Source organism: Lagopus muta, chromosome 7 (assembly GCF_023343835.1).
Source record: "Lagopus muta isolate bLagMut1 chromosome 7, bLagMut1 primary, whole genome shotgun sequence".
Taxonomy (NCBI): Eukaryota; Metazoa; Chordata; class Aves; order Galliformes; family Phasianidae; genus Lagopus; species Lagopus muta.
In genome coordinates this window covers 17495087-17514917 of record NC_064439.1, presented here as the reverse complement: position 1 = coordinate 17514917, position 19831 = coordinate 17495087, and the positions used below count along the sequence as shown (strand labels likewise).

Here is a 19831-nt window from a genome sequence, read left to right as displayed (position 1 = left end):
AAATCTATAATTAAAAGAGCAGACTTTGACCAAGAGAAATTTATGTTTTGAATACTATAGCAGTGAAACAACTTAAAAATATTCATTAAACTATCTCCTATATTTTGCAAGTTTAGTAGTCTTCAAAGCCAAAATAAGGACAGAGCTGTCATTCCTTTGGCAAGGCTCACCAGGACAAATTATGCTGCTATAAGAATGGAAATGAAACAGCATAATTTGTCCTGAGGACACTACAAAGTGTTGAATTTTTGAAGGCTAAAGTTGTGAATTGAAATGTAGGCAAAACAATCTCTTTATTAAAGCACAATTTCATCAGCACGAGGCTCTGAGAACATCTGATTTCAAACTTAATATGTCCAGGATGACATTTAATAATATCCTCAAAAAAACCAATTCAGTTTAGCCTTAAAAAGGATGTATCTCTTGAGAAGGCAAAAAATGCTTTAAATACTTTTGCTGACATGCTGTGAAAATATCTAGGCAGAAATATCTGTTCTGTTAGATAGATGGTGAAAAAGGTGATTCCTTCAGTCATCCCTTCCTTCAATCATTTCCTACACTCACTCCTTAACATCTCTGACAATACGCAGTTTTCAAATACCACCTTCAGCAACAAACACAGGTCTTTATTTCCATCTACGTTAGCTAACACACTTGTTTTTAAAAAACAGAAGTACAATAGCAAGGTAATTTAAAACACAATCTCATTTTCTTAAGATACACATGCCCTAAGAAACAAGCATGTCACCTGCTGATTCACCAGGTACCACTTAGTGATACCCTGCCTAATTTTGCATTGCTTAGATGTTTCAGCAGCAGTACCTGAGGACATAAATGAAATCCAGCACAAAATACTTTTTACGACAGGGGCTTCCTTCACAGGCAGAAATTCAAATATAGAAATATTGAGGTATTTTCTAAGTTATTTAGTCATGCCAGTTAAACAACAAAATCAGTTTTGTTTTATCATCTTGTTCAGGGTTATGCAGGAAGCCTATGGCAGAGCTGAGATCTCTGTTCCAGGCTTAAAACTTGCACTGCTGCACAACCTGTTCCTTTCCACGTGTCTCTGAAGACGTTAAATACAGATGCAGAAGTACAACGGTGTGACACACCATTATCAAGCAATCAGATCCAGGCAGTTCCCAGATCTAGGTGCAGTTTCTACATGAAAGTTCTAAGCACTTTGCCATTTCAAAACTAGGACTAATATATTCACAAGAAGTAATCACCTATTAATTTAGCTTTAATGTGGTGTAGAAGGCAAGCCTACTAGAGAATACTACTACAAAGGCAGGGCATTTTTCAGTATGCCCAGTCCATATCTGGTGAAGGAAGGCTGCCTGCAGAAAAGCCCACCTGCAAGCCAAAATAATGAAAGTTCACTGTGTTGATTTCCCTTTTTTTTTTTTTTTCCCTGAAGAGGTAATTGACACTGATGTGGGGTATTTTAATGTTGAAGTAATATACCAAACTGAAATGCAAAGTAGATACACTGTAAATCATAACTCCAAAAGCCAGCTGCTTTTTGTCAGAAAAGGGAAGTTTCTTTTAACTGTCTTCTGAGACTGATATAAAACAATTTATATGACAAAATTTTTTTTGTACCATATGTTATCAGGTATTTCTTAAAGCATAAATTATGACAAATTTCTTTTTTTTCTTTTTTTAATGGAAAAGAAGAATTATTCCAGACAAGCAATCCAGCTAACAATAATTTGACTTCTGATGTTTCAGGAAATGAGAAATGACTCCCCCAGTGATGCTTTCAGTAACACTAGGAAGATCATTTGGAACACCTCGACATGCAAATTTCTAACACACTCAACAAATACTTGGATTTTGCACTAGCTTATGGGCTTAAACCCTTATGACATTAAAAATTAAAAATGTTGTTTCATAATATTCTTTCAAATATGTTTTTAATCCACACTTATTTTTGCAAAAGTCTTAATTTCATCAAATTGATAGGACATTTGGCCCCGTTCCTTCATAGGAAAGTGTACAAATTCTATAGTGGCTTTGTCATAAGCTAAAACATCAGAAGAAATTTCATTAAAATGTGTAGTTAATAAAGTCCTTATTCAGTCTATTAGATATTTAGTCTCTAGAAAGCTCTTTAATTTCATAATCTCCTAACTTTAATGCAGTTTGTATTATTCTGTTTTGTATATATTTTTGTGTTATTATAAATTATATTTCAATAAAATATTTCTGTCATTTGTGAATATTTTTCAGATTATAAATTCTCATGGCATGTTGTAACGATTCTCCTTAGTCCCCTTCCTTTGCTTCCTCATTAGTATGTTGTTCTTAATGACAGTGTTGGACTATTTTCACAAAAATAAATTAAACATAATTTTTTTTTCTTGATCTATCTGTGATTACGACAAAGAACAATAAAAAAATCCTGCATTTATATGTCTGTCACGGTGCTTGACTGCCTCTACCCATGGCAAACAGATGAAAACAAAGACATAAGATAATCTCTGCAAAATTCATTTCCACAGTATAGTAATACCCCATTTATTTAGACTGTGGAGCAGGTAAGTGCCCACAGTGTGCTCATAGTGCTTACCTTCCAGCCGCACAACCAAATAGAAAATGACACTGGACTGAGGAACACGGAAGGGATGTGCTCAAATCTCACCCGGAATGGAGTCAAAATGCCACACAAGCACACGCTCCTGGAGGTGCTTCTGGCTGCTGAAGGCTAGTCATGTAATCATGGCATGAATAACATCTGGGCAAGAGAGAAGAGTGCTCATCTCTCTCCAGGTCATCTGCTGTTGTCCTTGCTCCCTACTGCCTGTATCCTAGTCACAGTACAGATGCACATTCATAAATTTTGTGAGATGGTGCTGGTTATGAGCATGAGAATCTTTAACCTTCAAGTAACTGAACACGTTGTTCCAGGACTGCCTTGAAATAGTGATCATGGACCTCATTACCACAACCCTCTTCTTTCACATTCTTCATTAGCAATTATCATTTATTTGACTGTTCATATGGAAATAAAGAAAAAATACAACGAAGAAGGGAGACTGGCTGTTTCAAATACAATTCTGATCATAAAAATCACCACCACTGAAGATAAGAAGCTATCGTCATGGAGACCATTTTGTTTCTGGCTAGCTCATCCCAGATAGCAACTAAGCATCCACCAGCTCCTTGCTTATTACCCACTGCCAGTGGGATGGGAGAATGCACTGGAAAAGCATACAGATACAGATAGTTCAGCAAGTGAAGGCAGAAAAGTCAAAAATCAATGCAAAAACAATAATTCAGCACTTCTCACATGGAGACCAGCCAGTTTGCAGGCCAATTTCAGACAGAAATCATGCAGTTCAGTGTGATTACTCCTGTCTGTTAGACCCAGGTCAATATGAAAGGCTCTCACTTGCTTTCCAGTGGCGGTGCTGATCAGTCTCGATACATTTTCAGTGGGAGTGGTGATGCTAGAAGTGGATGAGGAAAAATAAATCACAGGAGGAAGTTAATAGCGGCTATAATTTCTTTACATACGATTACCTAATTTTTAGTTCTAAAAAGAATTACATTCGCCCATTTCCGCTTGCTGTCCACCGACAACCTGGAGCGGTCGAACGGGCAGACACGAAGCGGGAGGCGCCATCGGCCTCCTCAGCGGCCGTCCCGCCTTCCCGCCCGCCGCAGCGCGCATGCGCCGCAGCCATCTCCTAGCAACGGGGAAACAGCGGCGCGGGCCGCTGCGGCGCGATCGCCCCCGGGCGGTGCGAGGGGCCGGGGCGCCCGAGGGCAGAAGGGCGGAGCGGCGGAAAACGGCCCGCTAAGGCTCGGGCGTCTTCAGCTCCAAGTAAGCAGATATAACGCGTTTGTGGAAGTAGTGGTGAGAGTCTTAAACTCGGAACAGCAACGGGGGAGGTTTCGGCCCGGCCGCGTCTTGCGCTGAGGCCGCCGTTGGGGGCGGCGGAGTGCGGAGCTCCGGGCGGCAGCCTGGTTCGTGCCCGCCCCGACACGGCCGGGAGCCTCCAGAAATTACGGGACAGAGTTTAAAAACACCGAAGCCTGGGTTAGTTTTTAGCTTGAGAGCGTAGGTTAAAGTTTCCTTCAGCCACAGCCGAAACCAGCAGCTCAGTGCCTGCTTGGGCAGCACCTCTCCTGGAAGGAAAGCGGGTGCTGTTGCAAGATTTACAACGGAGCTGTAGGGCTTATACAGCTATCCGACTTATGTAGAATTCCTCTGAAACAGTAACGTGACAGGTATGAGGCCTGAAATAGCACGGACAGTAAACGAGAGGGGGGGGAAAAAAAGTAGAATAAAACTTCACATGCAGAAGATTTACCCAAAAGAATGCTAACAGGTTGTTAGGGAGAAAATCTCAGCCTGTTTGATGGTGCTTCAGAGGTATGGGATGTATCTGCAGGCAGGACCTCCAAAACCCAGTGTGGGTTTGCTCACAGAGGAGCATCACTGGTGTGAGAGAACTCTTGTAACCTTACTGCTGATTGGAATTATCATCTATATAACACTTTAAACGCTGTATTATCTTAACCAGTGGAAGGTAAGCACAGCTGCTTTCTGTTATTTGTTGGCTGTGAGCAAGCTATCTTTCTCACCTTTGCTGATGGAAATACCAGCATGTTTAGGATTTTTATCGCTGCTGCCATTTTCTGATTATCTCATGTTCTGCTGCTATGGCGAATGCCAAGATGGGCCTCTGAATCCTTACAGCTCCTACTGCTGTCTGCATACCTACTGTGTGTACTTCTACCTTACACTGTAATAGACCTTTTATTTACCGCTCTATTAAAATATTACAGGCTAATTAGTGAGGATTTAAAATTAAATAACACTCTATTTTTCTAAACTTAAAGATCACAAGTGTGGTAATGACACCATTGAGATGCTTCCAATGCATGCAGGGAGGTGTAAGTACAATTTTGTACAACACAGGAGAGGCTTCATCTCAGGTGCTGTGGTCAGCTGAGGCCAGCTGTGCTTTCAAGAGGTTCTGTTATAATAAATTTGGGAAGGATTTCATAATTAAAAGAGGGGAGATTTAGATTGGATATAAAGAAGACGGTGGTTTTTTTTTTACGATAAGAGTGGTGAGGCACTGGCACAGGTTGCCCAGGAAGGTGGTGGATGCCCCGTCCCTGGAGACACCCAAGGTCAGGCTGGATGGGGCTCTGAGTATCTGATCCAGTGTAGGTGTCCCTGTTCATTGCAGGGGAGTTGGGCCAGGTGACCTTCAAGTTGGCTCTTTCAACTCAAATGATTCTATGAGAAGACTTGCAAGGATGATGTGGGTAATAAAGAGTTGGGTGTTTTGGAGGACATTAGAAGAGCTCCTTAACCTGACCAAATGAAGGTAGAATAGTTATATTTGTCATCTTTAAATCTATTTTGTTTGTACTGCATATGAATGTTATAGTATGTAGTATGAGTGGAGTATAGGTAATATATGATATGTAGTAGAATTATTTAGGACTATATAGGATGTATAGAATATAGTAAATATATACTGTGTAGTATAAATATTTAGTAATTGTACGGGAACTGCTGAGTCATGGCCTGAACCTCTGATTGATCAGCTGAGGCGAGCCATGAGTCAGCCAGAGGAGCACAGGTGAAGGCAATTCTCCTGTGCTGCCGGAAGGGGTGGAGCCTGGCTGCACCCCTCCTAGACCTATTTAAGAGCTGGCTACCAGTAGGGAAGGATCTCTTCTGGAGATCACCTCTCTTGGTGTTTTGTGTTGAGCTCAGCCTAAGGGTAAGCTCTTCTACCTATTCTCTTTTTGTGATTGTTGTCTACTTTGCCTAACTCTCTTGATTATATTGTGATTGTAACATCTTGATATCTATTGATTATAAAATTATATTGTGATTATAACATCTTGATATCTATTGATTATACAGTAATCTACAAAAATATTTTATCATGTGCTAGGAAAGTGAGAAATGGAGGAAAGCTCAAACACAACACAGATACACAGTAAACTATACTACCAAACAAAAATCTGTAGTTGTCTGAGCAATAACTTGTGCAGCAGCTTTTCAATGAGAGGAGTGGGAACAACATACCCTTTTTTTTTTTTTTTTTTTTTTTTTTTTTTTTTTTTTTTTTTTTTTTTTTTTAAGTTATAGCATTGGAGTTTTCTGGTGGGATTAATGTGGTACATGTGGCAGGCAGGATTGAATCCAGTCAGTTAGATTGCCACTTTCAACTCTGTAATGTCCCTATGAAACTGATAGAGGGAAACATTCATTTTGAGACGTGCATTGGTACAGCTGCTTAAAATCTTGAGTGTATTTAATTTTTACTTATTTTTAAGATATGTTTCTTTCTAAGGCACACCTCTCTGACTTCTGTATGAGAAATATCCAACTGTCATTGTTCAGAAAATGGTAACCTCTCTCTTTCTCCTTTTTTTTTTTTTTTTTTCTCGATTAAATCAATTTTTCTTAGACAGTTTCTCAGGGGATGAGGGATTTCACTGAGTCTCAGTGAGACCTTTAAAATCACACACATAATTTCTAAAAATCTCCTTCATAGGAGTTGTCACAGCTCAAATTCTCCAAGGATAGACCCCAGGTTTGATATTACTTAATATGTTCATTATAACTTGGAAATGAGCAATAACATGGAGAAATCAAAATTTTCTACTGAGATAAGATAGTTTCTGTTAATTAAGATGATTGCTAGAAATGTCTGAGAGCTATTCTGCAGTTAGGTGAGTGGATAAAACTGCAACAGATGAAATTAGTTGTTGATATATGGGATGTAATTTGCACAGGCAGGAATATTTGAAACAATGCACTTTTCAGTAGTAAACCTGAATTAACTATAATCTGTTGAGGGAATGACCTGTTTACCATATGTGGATAGCTTAGTGAAAATCTTCACTGGAGAAATTGGGTAATAATTAATCCTCAAAAAAGGCATAATGTCACTGTAATAAATCAGTAGTGTTCTAGAATTGATTGTGGTATTCCAGATTAGGTTAATCATATCTGAGAAGGAAAGATTTAACAGTCACAGAGGGGCTCTGGGACAAGAAACAAATACGTCTGGAAAAGCTATATGGAAAAAATAATTAAGACAGCTTAGAAAGGTGATAAATCAGAATGTACAGGGAACCATAAAAGAACGTAGAGAGGATCAAGGCAGGGCATCTTGTGACTAAATTTGTACTACATGAATGTGGGACTGTTGTATTGAATTGAGTAACACATTTATGCTGTTTGCATATTTTTTAAGCCTGAGGAGTAGTTGCTTATGAAGTACACTTGACAGTCGGACCGGCGCCACAGTGTGCCACAGAATGAAGAGCAGAGGTTTAAACATTTAGGTGGTCACTAAAAATAGGTACTATTGGTAGAAAGAGCATACCAACTTGTCTGAACATCTTAATGTGGGGAAATAAAAACCCGTAACAGATGGAGAAAAACTGACTTTTGGGATTGATTTCACGCGTTTATCAGATATGTATCTGGAAGTAGCAGACTGATCTACCATGGAAAACTTCTTACCAGTGTATTTTATTCTGAGTCCTGTCAGTTGCTTTGTGATTTGCTATCATGTTTGTTAATTCCTGTTACTTCATTTTGTGCACATTCATGCACTGTCTCTTGCATTGTACAAATTGATAATACATTGTGTCTCTTCAGCTTAGAGTCACAACAGGAGGGAAATACTCCTTATACTCCTTAGGGCGCCTCTGACCGGACACCAAGCAGTTAAGCTTTAGAAAACAGCAAGTGTGGTTCTTGGACAGCACAAAAACAGGTAGTTTTGTTGGAGTCTGACAGGCCTGGTATCTTTCTTTAGTTCTTTTTCTTTCCTCTGGCTGAGAGGAATAGGATAAATAGGAAGAAGGAGATGTGATAGTACTTGCAGGAGTGCAAAGCTAGACATTCTGTTCTACCTCCTAAAGGGAGATGTTAAAGCTTCTATGATTTGGAAAAAAAGCAAGTGTTGAAAAACCGGGGAAGATCTCATCATTGTCTATAAATACCAAAAGGGAGGGTGCAAACAAGTCGTATTTAGGCTCTTTTTAGTGGTGCCCAAAGCCAGAACAAGAGGCAGCGAACACAAACTGGAATAAAAGGTGTTCTGTTTACATCAGGAAGTACTTCTGTGCTGTGTGGGTGACAGAGCACTGGCATGGGCTGCTCATAGAGGCTGTGGGTTCTCCTCCTCAGGACTTGGCTGGACACAAGCCTGAGCATTCTGCTTTGGATGGCCCTGCTCCAGCAGGGTTTTGGGCCAGATGGACACAGAGGGCCTGCAGATCTTGGCCATGCTGTGTTTCTATGACCGTGCACAGATAGTAGTAATGCAGCTTCAGACTTAGAGCCTAAGTCTAGAGTCTGTCAAATCCCAAAGTGGATCACGTAATAAGTAACTAATTGGAAACTATTCTTAAATCCTTCTTTGCTCTGCTTTTCCATGGGAGTAATTGTTTTCAGAAGGGAAAAAAGCCCTTGCTTCCTTGACGAAAGAGATTGGTTCCACAGCTGTCTATGTCTCGAACTTAGTCTTGTACATCTCCTATCTTCCTAGCATTTGGTGTGTGTCAGGTCTTTGGTTGTTGTGTCAGTTACTTAAGATTTTAGAAGGCAGAAGATGCAAATGGATCATGTAATGTTTTGTAAATGCTTTGTTTGACTTAAAAATCACAAAATAATATGACTTCTACTTGTATGCAGCAGGACTGTGACAGTGTCAATATGTACCCCATGCAGTAAAGGAAGCATTTATAGGATTCTAATATTTTGACCAGTACAACCACCGTAAGATTTTACTCATATTTCAAAGCGTGATCTATGTTACAAAATAAATCTTTTGTTAATTGCTTTACCTTTTTTATTTATACTATCCATATAATCCATAATCTGGTGATTAAAGTAGCCCAACACCTCCCTGGTGAATAAGTGTATTGATGGAAAACAAGTTGAGAGTCCAGTGATACTCCTGTTGTATTGTTTCTGTGGTGTTTTTTTGTTTTGTGGTGTTTTGTTTTTTATTTATTCTTTTTAGAAAAGTCAATTGTCAAAGAACTTGGTTAATCACGTTGGGTAATGCTGCTTCTCTGAAAGAGTGGTCAGGCACTGCAATGGGCTGCCCAGGGAGGTGGTGGAGTCACCAACCCTGGAGGTGTTCAAGGAATGTTTGGACGTTGCGTAGAGGGACATGGTTGGTGAGGACTATTGGTGACTGGTGGATGGTTGGACTGGATGGTCTTGTAGGTCTTTTTCAACCTTGGTGTTTCTGTGATTCTGTAATCCAATAAAGCAGTTATCTGTAGTTAAAAGCAGCAATGCTTAATGTCTTGGAAGCCTAATTTATTTATCTTAGTATAGTGACTAGAAATAGGTGGCTACCTTAGGTTTGTGGTGTAGGAAGCAATTCACACTAGCAGGGAAGTTCCTAGAGTAAACCAATGAAAGGAAGTAAGCACAGGAATAATGGTCATCATTATCTGAAGATCTGATGCTTAAAATCTGCTCTACTGGGCTTCTGCAAGAAATATTATGAAAAATGAAGTAACTTTTCCTTATTTTGTTTGAAGTGCTGGGTCATCATGCAACAGCCAGAAGGTTTGAGGGTTCAACTTTTGAACTAAAAAGTCCACATTCATGACCTTCCTTTGCATTATTTTCCACTCATGGGTCAAATGTTCTAGTCACAGAGATGTTACCAGAAACTGTTCCTTCAGCCACGTTCAATAATACAAGGCAGCTGTGTTATATCGCGTGCCTAGTTCTGCTTGTGCACAGTCTACTGTGATAGCATCAAACAGATCTAGCCTGGCATGTGGATTCATGTGGAGAAACAGGGTGAAATATTTATCTCACTCATTTGAATTGTCAGCAGCATAAATGTCAATATATGAGCTAGCAACTCTAGGTTTCATTTTTGGTCAGAGGAAACAACGGTCATTTTTGAAGGTGTGATTCACCTGACCAATTTTAGACACTGACCTTAGGATGATCTGCCTTAACGGCTGTTGGATGTACAGACTAGATCTCCATCCATTATTAAGGAGAGCGACTAGCTTAAGTACTGATGCCTAATTTAGTTCTGGTCCTACAAAAAAGCTGGAGGCCCTTCTGAAATTTGGAGTGAACAGTGGGAGAGTTTTGGGGACTGTCATTTTGGAAAGAAGATGTAGTTAGACCTCATGTCTGCCTTAATGGCTGGGAGACAGCATCTGATCGTATTGCTGCCCTGAGGAGGGCTGGGAGCAGAGAAAAACATGGCTGTTTATCTGGCACTGAAATCAGTACATTCCAGGTGAAGGACGGGAAGTGGCACTGAATGATAGCTCCATAAACTGCTCCGCTGTGCACTGCCTACACCTGTTTAGTCAAAGTCCTTTATTACCTCTAGCTCTACATGATTTAAACAATCAACCCTTTCCTCTCAAGACATGTGGAAAAACTACACTCCTAGGAACGAACACAAAGTACAGAACACTACTCAAATAAGAATATCATTTATTTTGTCCTAAAGATTTAATTAACTGCATTTAATCTGTTGTAAATAGAGTTTTAGGTTTTAAAGAGTTTTCAGGTAACATAAACCCAACATTTAATTGCATTAAAAATATAAATCCCACTAAAATTTTGTCTGATTTAAAAATCTTTAGAATAATAAACTGTGTGAATGATATGCATTCTATACGCAGTTATAGACAGAAGTTGACTTATGGACCATAACCTTTAAGTATGTGTATTCAATACAGAAGATGCATTTCTAGTGTTTAATATATTCTAGAATACTGTTGCCTCATAGCAGTTGTTGTCTCACTAAAGGCAGAATACAAAGAGCTTTATGGGGACCAAGCTCAACTACAGTTGTTGGCAGAGTACATTGAAATCCAGCACAGAACTGCAGTAGAGAAATAGACTGAAAGGCATAATCCATGGTAATTATCCAGTTGCCTGTGCTTGTTGCTGCATGTGATGTGCCCTTTTCAGTATTACTGAGGAACCAAATGCTTCTGAGCATGGGGAGCAACACACAAATTCCTTGAAAATATCTTTGGAAGTTGGATGCGCTTATAAAGCATGAAGAAATGCATGCTAAGAGCTTTGGTTGTTCACAGTGTTAGAACACGTACAGTATTTGAATCTGTGAACATTAGTTGCACAACACTTTCTCTTATATGTTAATTGGTCCCTAGCCAAAACTGCAATTTTGAAACACTGAATTGTTCTGTGTCTGTGCGTTCGTACTTGTATATGTGCATGAGTGGAAAGGAGATTGGAACTGAAAAATCTCCGGTCTTATGAGTCTTCCAACCAAGGCTACAATTAGGGACCTGCCTACAAAGTTCTAAACATCAGATCCGCTTTTAGGATGTGCTTCTCAGCTGGATTCGTTACTGCTGTGCTGTAGTTTGTTGGGGAGGCCAGTAGAGGACCAGCACCTGAAAAAGTCCAGAGGATTCAAGAGCTCCAAAGTTTCAAGAACCACAATAAACTGTAGCCCTGACTTTTGTAATCAGCCAAGCTACAGACCTTGTTGTGCTAGATAATTATCTCTTGTTGCACTGCAAGAAGCTGTCAGGCTAGGACTGGCTACAGGTGATAGCGTGCTTTCCCCTTGAACTACCGAGTTGTTTTTAAGGGATATTAAGAGTGCACGTTTTGTTTTTACATGGTGTTAAAACAAAACTAAGTTTGGCATAACTTGGGCTATGTTCTCTGCAATGTTAGTGCTAGAGGGTCACTTTGTGCTTTACTTTTTGCCTGCAGCTTAACTGGAAGGCGCTCAGATGAAGTTTTGCAAGCCACGTGAAATTAGGTCCACATGGGGTTATTACATCCATATGCTTCAGAAGCTGCTATTAGTTGCAGCTGAGAAGGTCTTCTAGGTTCACTTGTACGTGTGCTAGTACGAAAAAAGCAGAAGGCAGAACCTGGTGTAATATTTTTTTAAAAAAGTTGTATTAAAATCAGTGAAAATTATACCATGCAAAACTGTTCCTTTGTGCCCACAGACCTGATTTTTGTCCTCTGTTAAATATGGACAGAGAATCTGAATTGAATTTGAAATCCTTTTTCAAGGGAGAACTCATCTGTTCATTCTACAGCTGTATAGAATGTTGGCCAGCATATAATGTATGGGCAAACATAGGGAAATAGCCTGTTCTTGTGTGATTTATAGATGCAGTCAAAACTGACTTACAAAAGTGCACGTCTTGTTTATCTGTACCACATGACAGCTTGAGCCTGGGACGTCTTGCATCTTTCCTTTTAGCTAGGTGTTTTTTTGATAGATACCTTTTAGCAAATGTGTTCAAGCGTTAGAAAGTTTGTTGTGTTGCACAAATGAAACGTTACTGTTTGAAGGCATGGCTTTCTGTACAGAAATTACGGTGTCAATGAATTGTTCCAGTTGATTAGATGGGGCAAATGAATGCGAAGGTCAGTCTTAAAGTTTTCCTAAAGCACTGGTAAACTGATTCGTGAAGCAGGTGAGAGTTTGTCTGTTTTATTTTTCATTTTTGTGTTTTTGTTTTTAGAATGGGTAAAAAAGTGAGGAAGGAAGTAGAGCCTCCACCCAAGGATGTGGTAAGTATATAAACTACAGCATGCTATAAAATAAACATTGCACAATTATAGGCCCAGCTCTACCATCCTTATGTAGTTCCTTACTCTCCTAGCTTGCCCACATTATTCTAAATATGTCTTTTAAAGATAATTCTGTTTCTGCTTTTTTTGGACAGCATACAAACCAAACTGACTGATGTGTAGTTCTTTGAGGAGATTGTTGTCTTTGGCAGGCTTTGCAAGTAGTAATATATGAAACAATCCAGGCTTCTTTTTATTTGAGGAGCAGTATTAGTTTTCCATTTGTAAAAATCAAAAGAAGGTGGGAGAGACCTGAAATGTGCTTCTCTTTTGAACTGCGGAACCATTCCCAAGGATGAAAGAGTTAAAAGCCTATATAAATAAGCAGGGTTTGTTTGTTTGTTTGTTTGTTTAACTTAATACAAGAGTTTTATAGATACTTTGAATATATGTAGTATATATTCTGCATCTCTTGCAAAGATATATGGTCTCGAGGAGTAGTTCAGGGTTTTGGTTTTTTTTGTATCATTGAAAATTGGCACAGTAAGAAGTACTTAGATTTGAAGCCAAATATGGAATAATGATGGTATATGACTACCTTTTTCCCCAAAAAACTGGAGATTAAAGATCTGACGCTAGCTAATGAACACTTTCTGAGGGATTCTCTGACGCTGCGAGGTACAGGGAGATCCAAAAAGAGGTAGAAATTTAAAATATAGAAGTTTTATAAATCTTACTGGTTTATTCAGAAAGAAGTAAGACTGAAACACTGAACAAACAAAACACGAATTCAGCACCAGGTACTGAATTAGTTAATGAAGAATTGTTTTGTCGGATATTCCCAGAAAGAGCACAAAATTAAAGGCAAAGCTCAGTATGTGTGGTTTGGTTTTGTTTGTTTTTAAACAACAACAAAGAAAAGGGCTTTCTGAGAGTAAAGGAACTGGAAAAGGTTTTTCAAATGTCATAGCAAAGTTGATCGGCAAAAATGACGTCATGGTGTCAGTGCTAGTTCAACATAAATGATTTTGACCAAGACAGTAGAAGTAGCCATTATGGTTGAATTGAAATGTTCAATGATGTCACTGAGGTTTAGTCTGATCTTACACAACGTATGGGAACTGCTGGATCACGGCCTGAACCTCTGATTGATCACCTGAGGCGAGCGCTGAGTCAGCCATGGGAGCACAGGTGAAGGCAATTCTCCTGTGCTGCCGGAAGGGTGGAGCCTGGCTGCGCCTCTCCTAAGGCCCATTTAAGAGCTGACTGCCAGCAGGGAAGGATCTTTTCTAGAGATCTCTCTCCTGGAGTTTTGCAGTGAGCCCAGGATATGGGTAAGCATTCTACCTATTCTGTTTTGTGTAATAACCTGCTTAGCCAAACTCTCTGGTGTGATTCATAATTATAACATCTATGCATTTATTGATTATACACAACTATTCTGTGGAAAGCTTAATATTACAAATGTAGTTCATAAGCTCCAATCAATTGTAAATGCTTATGAATGGAGACTTGAGTTAAAACTGTAACGAGAGGTGTTAAATTGGCCTAACACTAACCCAAAAAACAAGGAGACAAAAGAAGATACATATATCTAAGGCTAATTAAAGCAGACTTGAATAATTAAACTGAATATCTTTGCAGTCTAATAAAAAAGTGGAAAGGCATGATAATGGATGTAGGGCCTACAGATATGCTACCCCCTTCAAAAATAGTAGAAAGAGACTAGTAATCATCTAGGAAAATCAATTAGAAACGGGACCTTAGCTCCTGTATTCGGAAGCCACCGTTTAGAGTTTCTGAAGAAAAGACTGGTGCAGCCTTCTACCAGTGCAGTCAACTGTGAATAATGTTAGGAAAGATATTAAACAATTGGGAAAAAAAAAGTAAACTTACGAAAAAGGTTAATAAAACCACTGAAAAGGAAAGCGTTAGAAAGAGCAAATTCCAGGTGGCATCTGTGGTTTCTGGCTTAGATACTTACTCTTATTGTACTTCAGGCTAGCATTTCTCTTCTAGCAGTACTATCAGGAGAAAACAACTGAATGTTGTATAGCAAAACAGTATTAAATATGAATATAGATCCTTGATTAGTTTTTACTATCAGCCAGGAAAATCTTCTAGCTGTGAGAGTATTGTTGACACCAATCATGTCAAATCAAATTTCAAACCTTTAAATTTCACCTGGCAGGAAATGAGATGCAGACAAATCACCTGATATATTGGCTATTATTTTCTGATTGATAAACTGCTTATGGAAATGTTACATCTGAGAAAAGAAGCCTTGAGAAAATATGGACAGGTTTATGTAAGAGGGCATTGCGTAATTCTCTGAGAATACATGGTACTGCAGATGATAACTAATCTTTATAGATTTCTAGGAATAGGTAGAAAATACATCTCTTAGCCTAGCCAGTGCTTAGCTGCTTCAGAGAGTACTTCTGAGAACACTTTTTTCTCCATCTTTTGTATATTGCTTTTTGCTATTATCTGTTTTGGGGGCTGGGTTTCTCCAAGAAAAACAATCATTTGGATGTCCTTCTCGCTATGGGTGACCTCAGATGATATTTTAAGCAGAAAAAATGTTAGCTTTGGCATAGGTCAGTAAGAACTGTTCATAACCAAAGGCTGCTCCAAAAGTAGTGCCTCCTATTTTATGATGTTGGCCCACAATGTCAGAGGTGGATGTTGGTGGTATGGAAGTAGAGGTTGAGTCTTCCTACCAGTATCCTGTTATGTTTTGTTGCCATGTGACAGATGGCAGCAGAGGGACAGTCTGACAAAATGACATCTGATGTGGTAGTGTGAATGAAGCAAAGGTGTGGAATTGAATTCCTCCATGTGCAGAAAATTGCACCCATTGGCATTCATTGACGCTTGCTGAAGATTTATGGAGACCCAAGAGTGAATGTTAGCACAGTGAGTAGGAGGCTGCTGTATTTCAGCAGTGGTGGCAGTGATATGAAAGACAAGCTGTATTCTGGGCGACCGTGAAGAGTTTTACAAGCACAGCATGCAGACTCTTGTTTATTGCTGGTGATCATACATAGCTAATGGTGGTGTCTGTGTTGAAAAATAATGTTTTGTAGCTGAAAACTTTCTTTATCAAGTAGTGCTATTGTGTTCTTTATATCTGATGTAGTTTCCGTGAAAATAGGTAAGAAGTATTACTTTCAAAGCAACCTATGTAGATAGCGTTTTAAGTTTGTTCTAGTCAACAGTGTTATTTGTTCATCAGTTAGGGCACTTGTGTTAGTAGAAAGCCTAAGGTTGCCACTAGAGAAAATACTGAGATAAAAGAAAGATATAGCTATCTGTGGATTTCTGAAAATAGCTTCACTTGTGACACTGATGTTAAAAATCAAAGTATGAAGGAACGGAAGTGGTATTGTCAGCTCTGGATGGCAACACCTTTTGAGGAATCAATGCCTAAATATTAATTTGACTTGACTTTAGTAAGGCTTTCAACACTATCTTTCATAACATCCCCATAGACAAATTGATGAAGCGTGGACAAGATAAACAGACAGTGATGTGAATTAAAAACTGGCTGAGCTGCTGAACTCTGAGGGTTGTGATCAGCAATGTGAAGCCCAGCTGGAGGCCAGTCGCTCCTGTTGTGCCCCAGAGGTTAACCTCTTCATTAGTGACTTGAGTGACAGGACAGAGTGCGTTTGCGGCAAGTTTACAGACAATATGAAATTGCTGGGAGTGACTGATGCACCGATTGGTTGTGCTGCCATTCAGAAGGTCCTCAAGAGATCAGAGGAATAGAGAAAACAAGAATTTCAGTAAGTTCATTAAAAGCAGGTGCAAAGTAGTAATCTGTACAGACTGGGTGATGACCAGCTTCAAAGCAGCTTTGCAGAAAAGCACTTGTTAGGCAGTAAGTTGACCATGCGCTAGTAATGTACACTTGTGGCAAAGAAGGCCAGTAACACTGTAGGGTGCAGTAGACAATGTTGGCTTGGCAACTTGTGGGACGTGACTGCTATCTTTCACTCAACTTTGGTGAGATCAAATCTGGAGTGCCATGTCCAGTTTGGCTTTCATCCAGTACAGCAGTCACGTGGACTCACTGCATCAAATCTGGCCAAGGGCCACAAAGATGCTGAAGGGCTTGAAACGTTTGTCTTCTGAGGAGAGGCTGAGAGCTACAACTGTTCAGTCTCGAGAGAAGGCTCTGAGGGGTCTTGTCAATGTGTGTGAACAGCTGATGGAAGGGAACGAAGAACTCAGCCACACTCTTCTCAGTGGCGCTTTCTAGAAGGGTGAAAGGCAACAGGTACAAACTGAAACTCAGGAGATTCTGTTTAAAGATGGAAAAAAAGCACATCTCTATTACTAATGGATGATGGAACACTGGTTCATTTCATTCAAAAACAGCTTTTAAAGGATATTTTAGAAAAATAGCATGATTAAACAATAGAATAAGAAGAGATGCATCTTTCAAAAGGTGGGATCGGCCCAAAAATGAGTCTAATAAGAAGGTGCTGTCACATTTTTCAGAGAGTAGGAATGAATCTAATACCTATACAAATGTATAGATGTAAGACCAGTTCGATTCTGCCTATATGCCAACCTGCAATTAATGTCTAGGACTTATCAATGAATTGTAGTTTATACAATTACCTGTAACATGGGAGGCAAAGAAATTGGGACAACATAGTAATATTTTTATTATTAGATCAATGTAAATAAATAACTGAGATTTAAAACTCTTACTTCATATTTCATTTCTTATTAACCTTTATCTGAGATCAATCTTTAAGTTTAATTTATGTTTCCCTGAAAGAGTATCATCCTTTAATAAAAATTAAAGTTTCATACTATCACCAAGTGTTTGGCCAGACATGGCCCTGCTGTTGCCAGTGAAGTTTCTGCAGGGTTGGATTTAACTTTGCCTCTTTATATATCACTTTTCATTCAGAGCTTAATGTAATTAAATTGTCTGCAATTGCTTGGGAGAGCTATTAGGAATCCATTTTTGAACTGTAATATAGAAAATGTATGGTAACTTATTCTTTTATTATTTATGTTTTTACTTTATAGAAGAATAACCAAGCCCTACAACCAATAGAGATAGAGAACATCTTCATTAGTGCAAAGGAAAAAGGGCATGCAAGGTGTGGCAAGGATTCTGCTCTGTGGCAGACTGCTTTGTGAATACCCTTCTCATAGCTTCAGCCCTTGAAGTGCCGTACCAGATGTGTACCCTTGTGGAGCAGCTGGAAGGGAATAGAAAATTGTAGCTGGGGAAAAAAAAAAAAATTCTCTTGCTAGAATAAAAAACTGCCCCAAGAAGCTTATATCCTGTACATATGTAAGAAATATTGACAATATATCTTTGTTGGTCATAGAGAAGTAATATGTATTCAGCTAAGCTGAACAGACATGAATTTAGCATCAAAAAGGTATGACCTATTTGGCCTCTTAGTAATTTTTTTGTTTTTTTTTTTTAATTGAAAAAGGTTCTGCTCGATATGTTTAACTGTATCCATGTCAGTACCAATTTGCTGGTAGAGCTTACCCACCCTGATAAAGCAGTAAGAGTTTAGATATAGTCCTAATGTTTTCTGCTAATGAAAAATCTAAAAGCAAAAATTCAGTCTAGATATGTGTGCACTCAGTTTTCCTCTTCTTCTACTGGAGAGGTAGCATGTGTTCATCTGAATTTGGTTAATGACTTCCTCAACTTGTCCCGTGCCTTCACCTTGTCACAACAAGCATGAAGAGGGACAGATCTGCGTATTTCCAAGGCCTGCTTGGGGTTAGGGAGAGCAGTTAAGTGCATTAGCCAGGTAACCGTTTTGCTATTAGGGAAACATGGATCTTCATGGAGTCGTAGAATCCTTAGAGTTGGAAGGGACCTTTAAAAGTCTCATCTAATCTAACTCTTCTGCAGTCAACAGGGACATCCAGAGTTAGATTGGGTGCTCAGAGCCTGGTTCATTCTGGTCTTTAGTGTCTCCAGAGATGGGGCTTCCACCACCATCCTGGGCAACCTGTTCCAGTGCCTCACCACCCTGACTGTAAAAGACTTGTACCTTAGAACCAACCTAAAGATCATCAGGGATTATCATGGAAATGCTTCAGTGTGTGCAAGATTGTGGTAAGCTAGTGTTCAGCAAGTGAAAGGAGTTGATGAAGGCACAGGAAGAGTCATTTTAATTTATTTATTTCTAATTACTCCCACTAAGTAGTAGTGCCACAGTGTAACCAAATCTTACGCCTCCCCATATTTGATTTGGAAGCTGTAGGATGTTCTTTTAGGTGTAACAGAATTGTGTAGTCTTTTTCCTTCAAAAAGATATACAGGGAACTGTCAGGGTTTTCCCCAAGTCTTCATACGACATGAAACGAGATGATTGTATTAAGTCAATTATTCTTAGTTATTTTTCAAAAGCATTTCAAATTGTTACTGAAAGTTAAAATTCTCCATTTATTGATGAAATGTGGAAGTCTACTGCAGCTCACTGCTATTCTTCCTTTTTTTGTTTTTTTCCTAGTTTGAGCCTTTACTGATTGAAAGCAAAGCAGTAGCGACAGTTGTACTAATGCTTGATTCTCCAGAAGAGGAAGTTTTGGCCAAAGCATGTGATGCTATATATAAATTTGCATCAAAAGGTCAGTCCTCATCGCAGTAAGCTTTCTTCTGCCTTACTCATGTTTTGCCAGCAGTTCAGAACTTTTTGGTTTCCTCACACTAACGTTTTAAAGTGTTGTTTTGTTTTTTCCCTAAGAAATATCTGTCACTCCTGTATTTGCAGTAAAAAAGAAGCCCTATAGTTTGTATGGAGGTTTCTAACATTTCATTGTAGAAATTTATATTCTCAGAGAAATGGTTGTTTGAAAGTTCTTGTATCTCAATGAGATGCATATTCTGAAATGGAGGGAAATAGCTATAAACTGCATACCCTGAACTCTTGCTGGCTCTCTCCCTGCTGTCCACAGTAATACAGAAAAGATAGGCAGCTTCCCCCTTAGTTCATTTTAAAATGAGTTATAAAAGGAAGTAAGAATACAAGTTGATCTTGGATTTTGTTTCTTTTTTTTTTTTTTTAATTCACTTTTGCATGTGCACTTCTTTTTCTTCTTTTCTTTGAGTGGGCAAGGAACAGAAGGCTGTAATCATATGAAACACTTCTGTTGGTAGAAATCTCAGGTGGAAGTTAGTGATTCAAATCATGGTAGTTGCTTCAGGAAAGTAAATTTGGAAGGCAAAAAAATAGGAAACTAAAATGAGTTTCACAACAACATAAT

The 19831-nt window shown here is 39.0% G+C and overlaps 1 protein-coding gene across 7 annotated transcripts in view; it reads left to right on the top strand.

Moving 5' to 3' along the window:
* The first annotated feature begins 3723 nt into the window (after positions 1 to 3723).
* ARMC3 (armadillo repeat containing 3) overlaps positions 3724 to 19831 on the top strand; it is a 70221-nt gene continuing 54113 nt past the window's right edge. The window contains exons 1-3 of one of the 7 annotated variants that reach the window (XM_048951176.1): positions 3724 to 3835; positions 12520 to 12568; positions 19078 to 19195. In XM_048951176.1, coding sequence (XP_048807133.1) covers positions 12521 to 12568; positions 19078 to 19195 — 166 coding nt within the window. In that variant the 5' untranslated portion in view covers positions 3724 to 3835; position 12520. Of the gene's footprint in view, positions 3836 to 3898; positions 4243 to 4512; positions 4545 to 5698; positions 5757 to 12519; positions 12569 to 19077; positions 19196 to 19831 lie in introns of those variants that run through there. The other 6 variants (XM_048951172.1, XM_048951177.1, XM_048951174.1 and 3 more) reach the window with 6 other exon arrangements.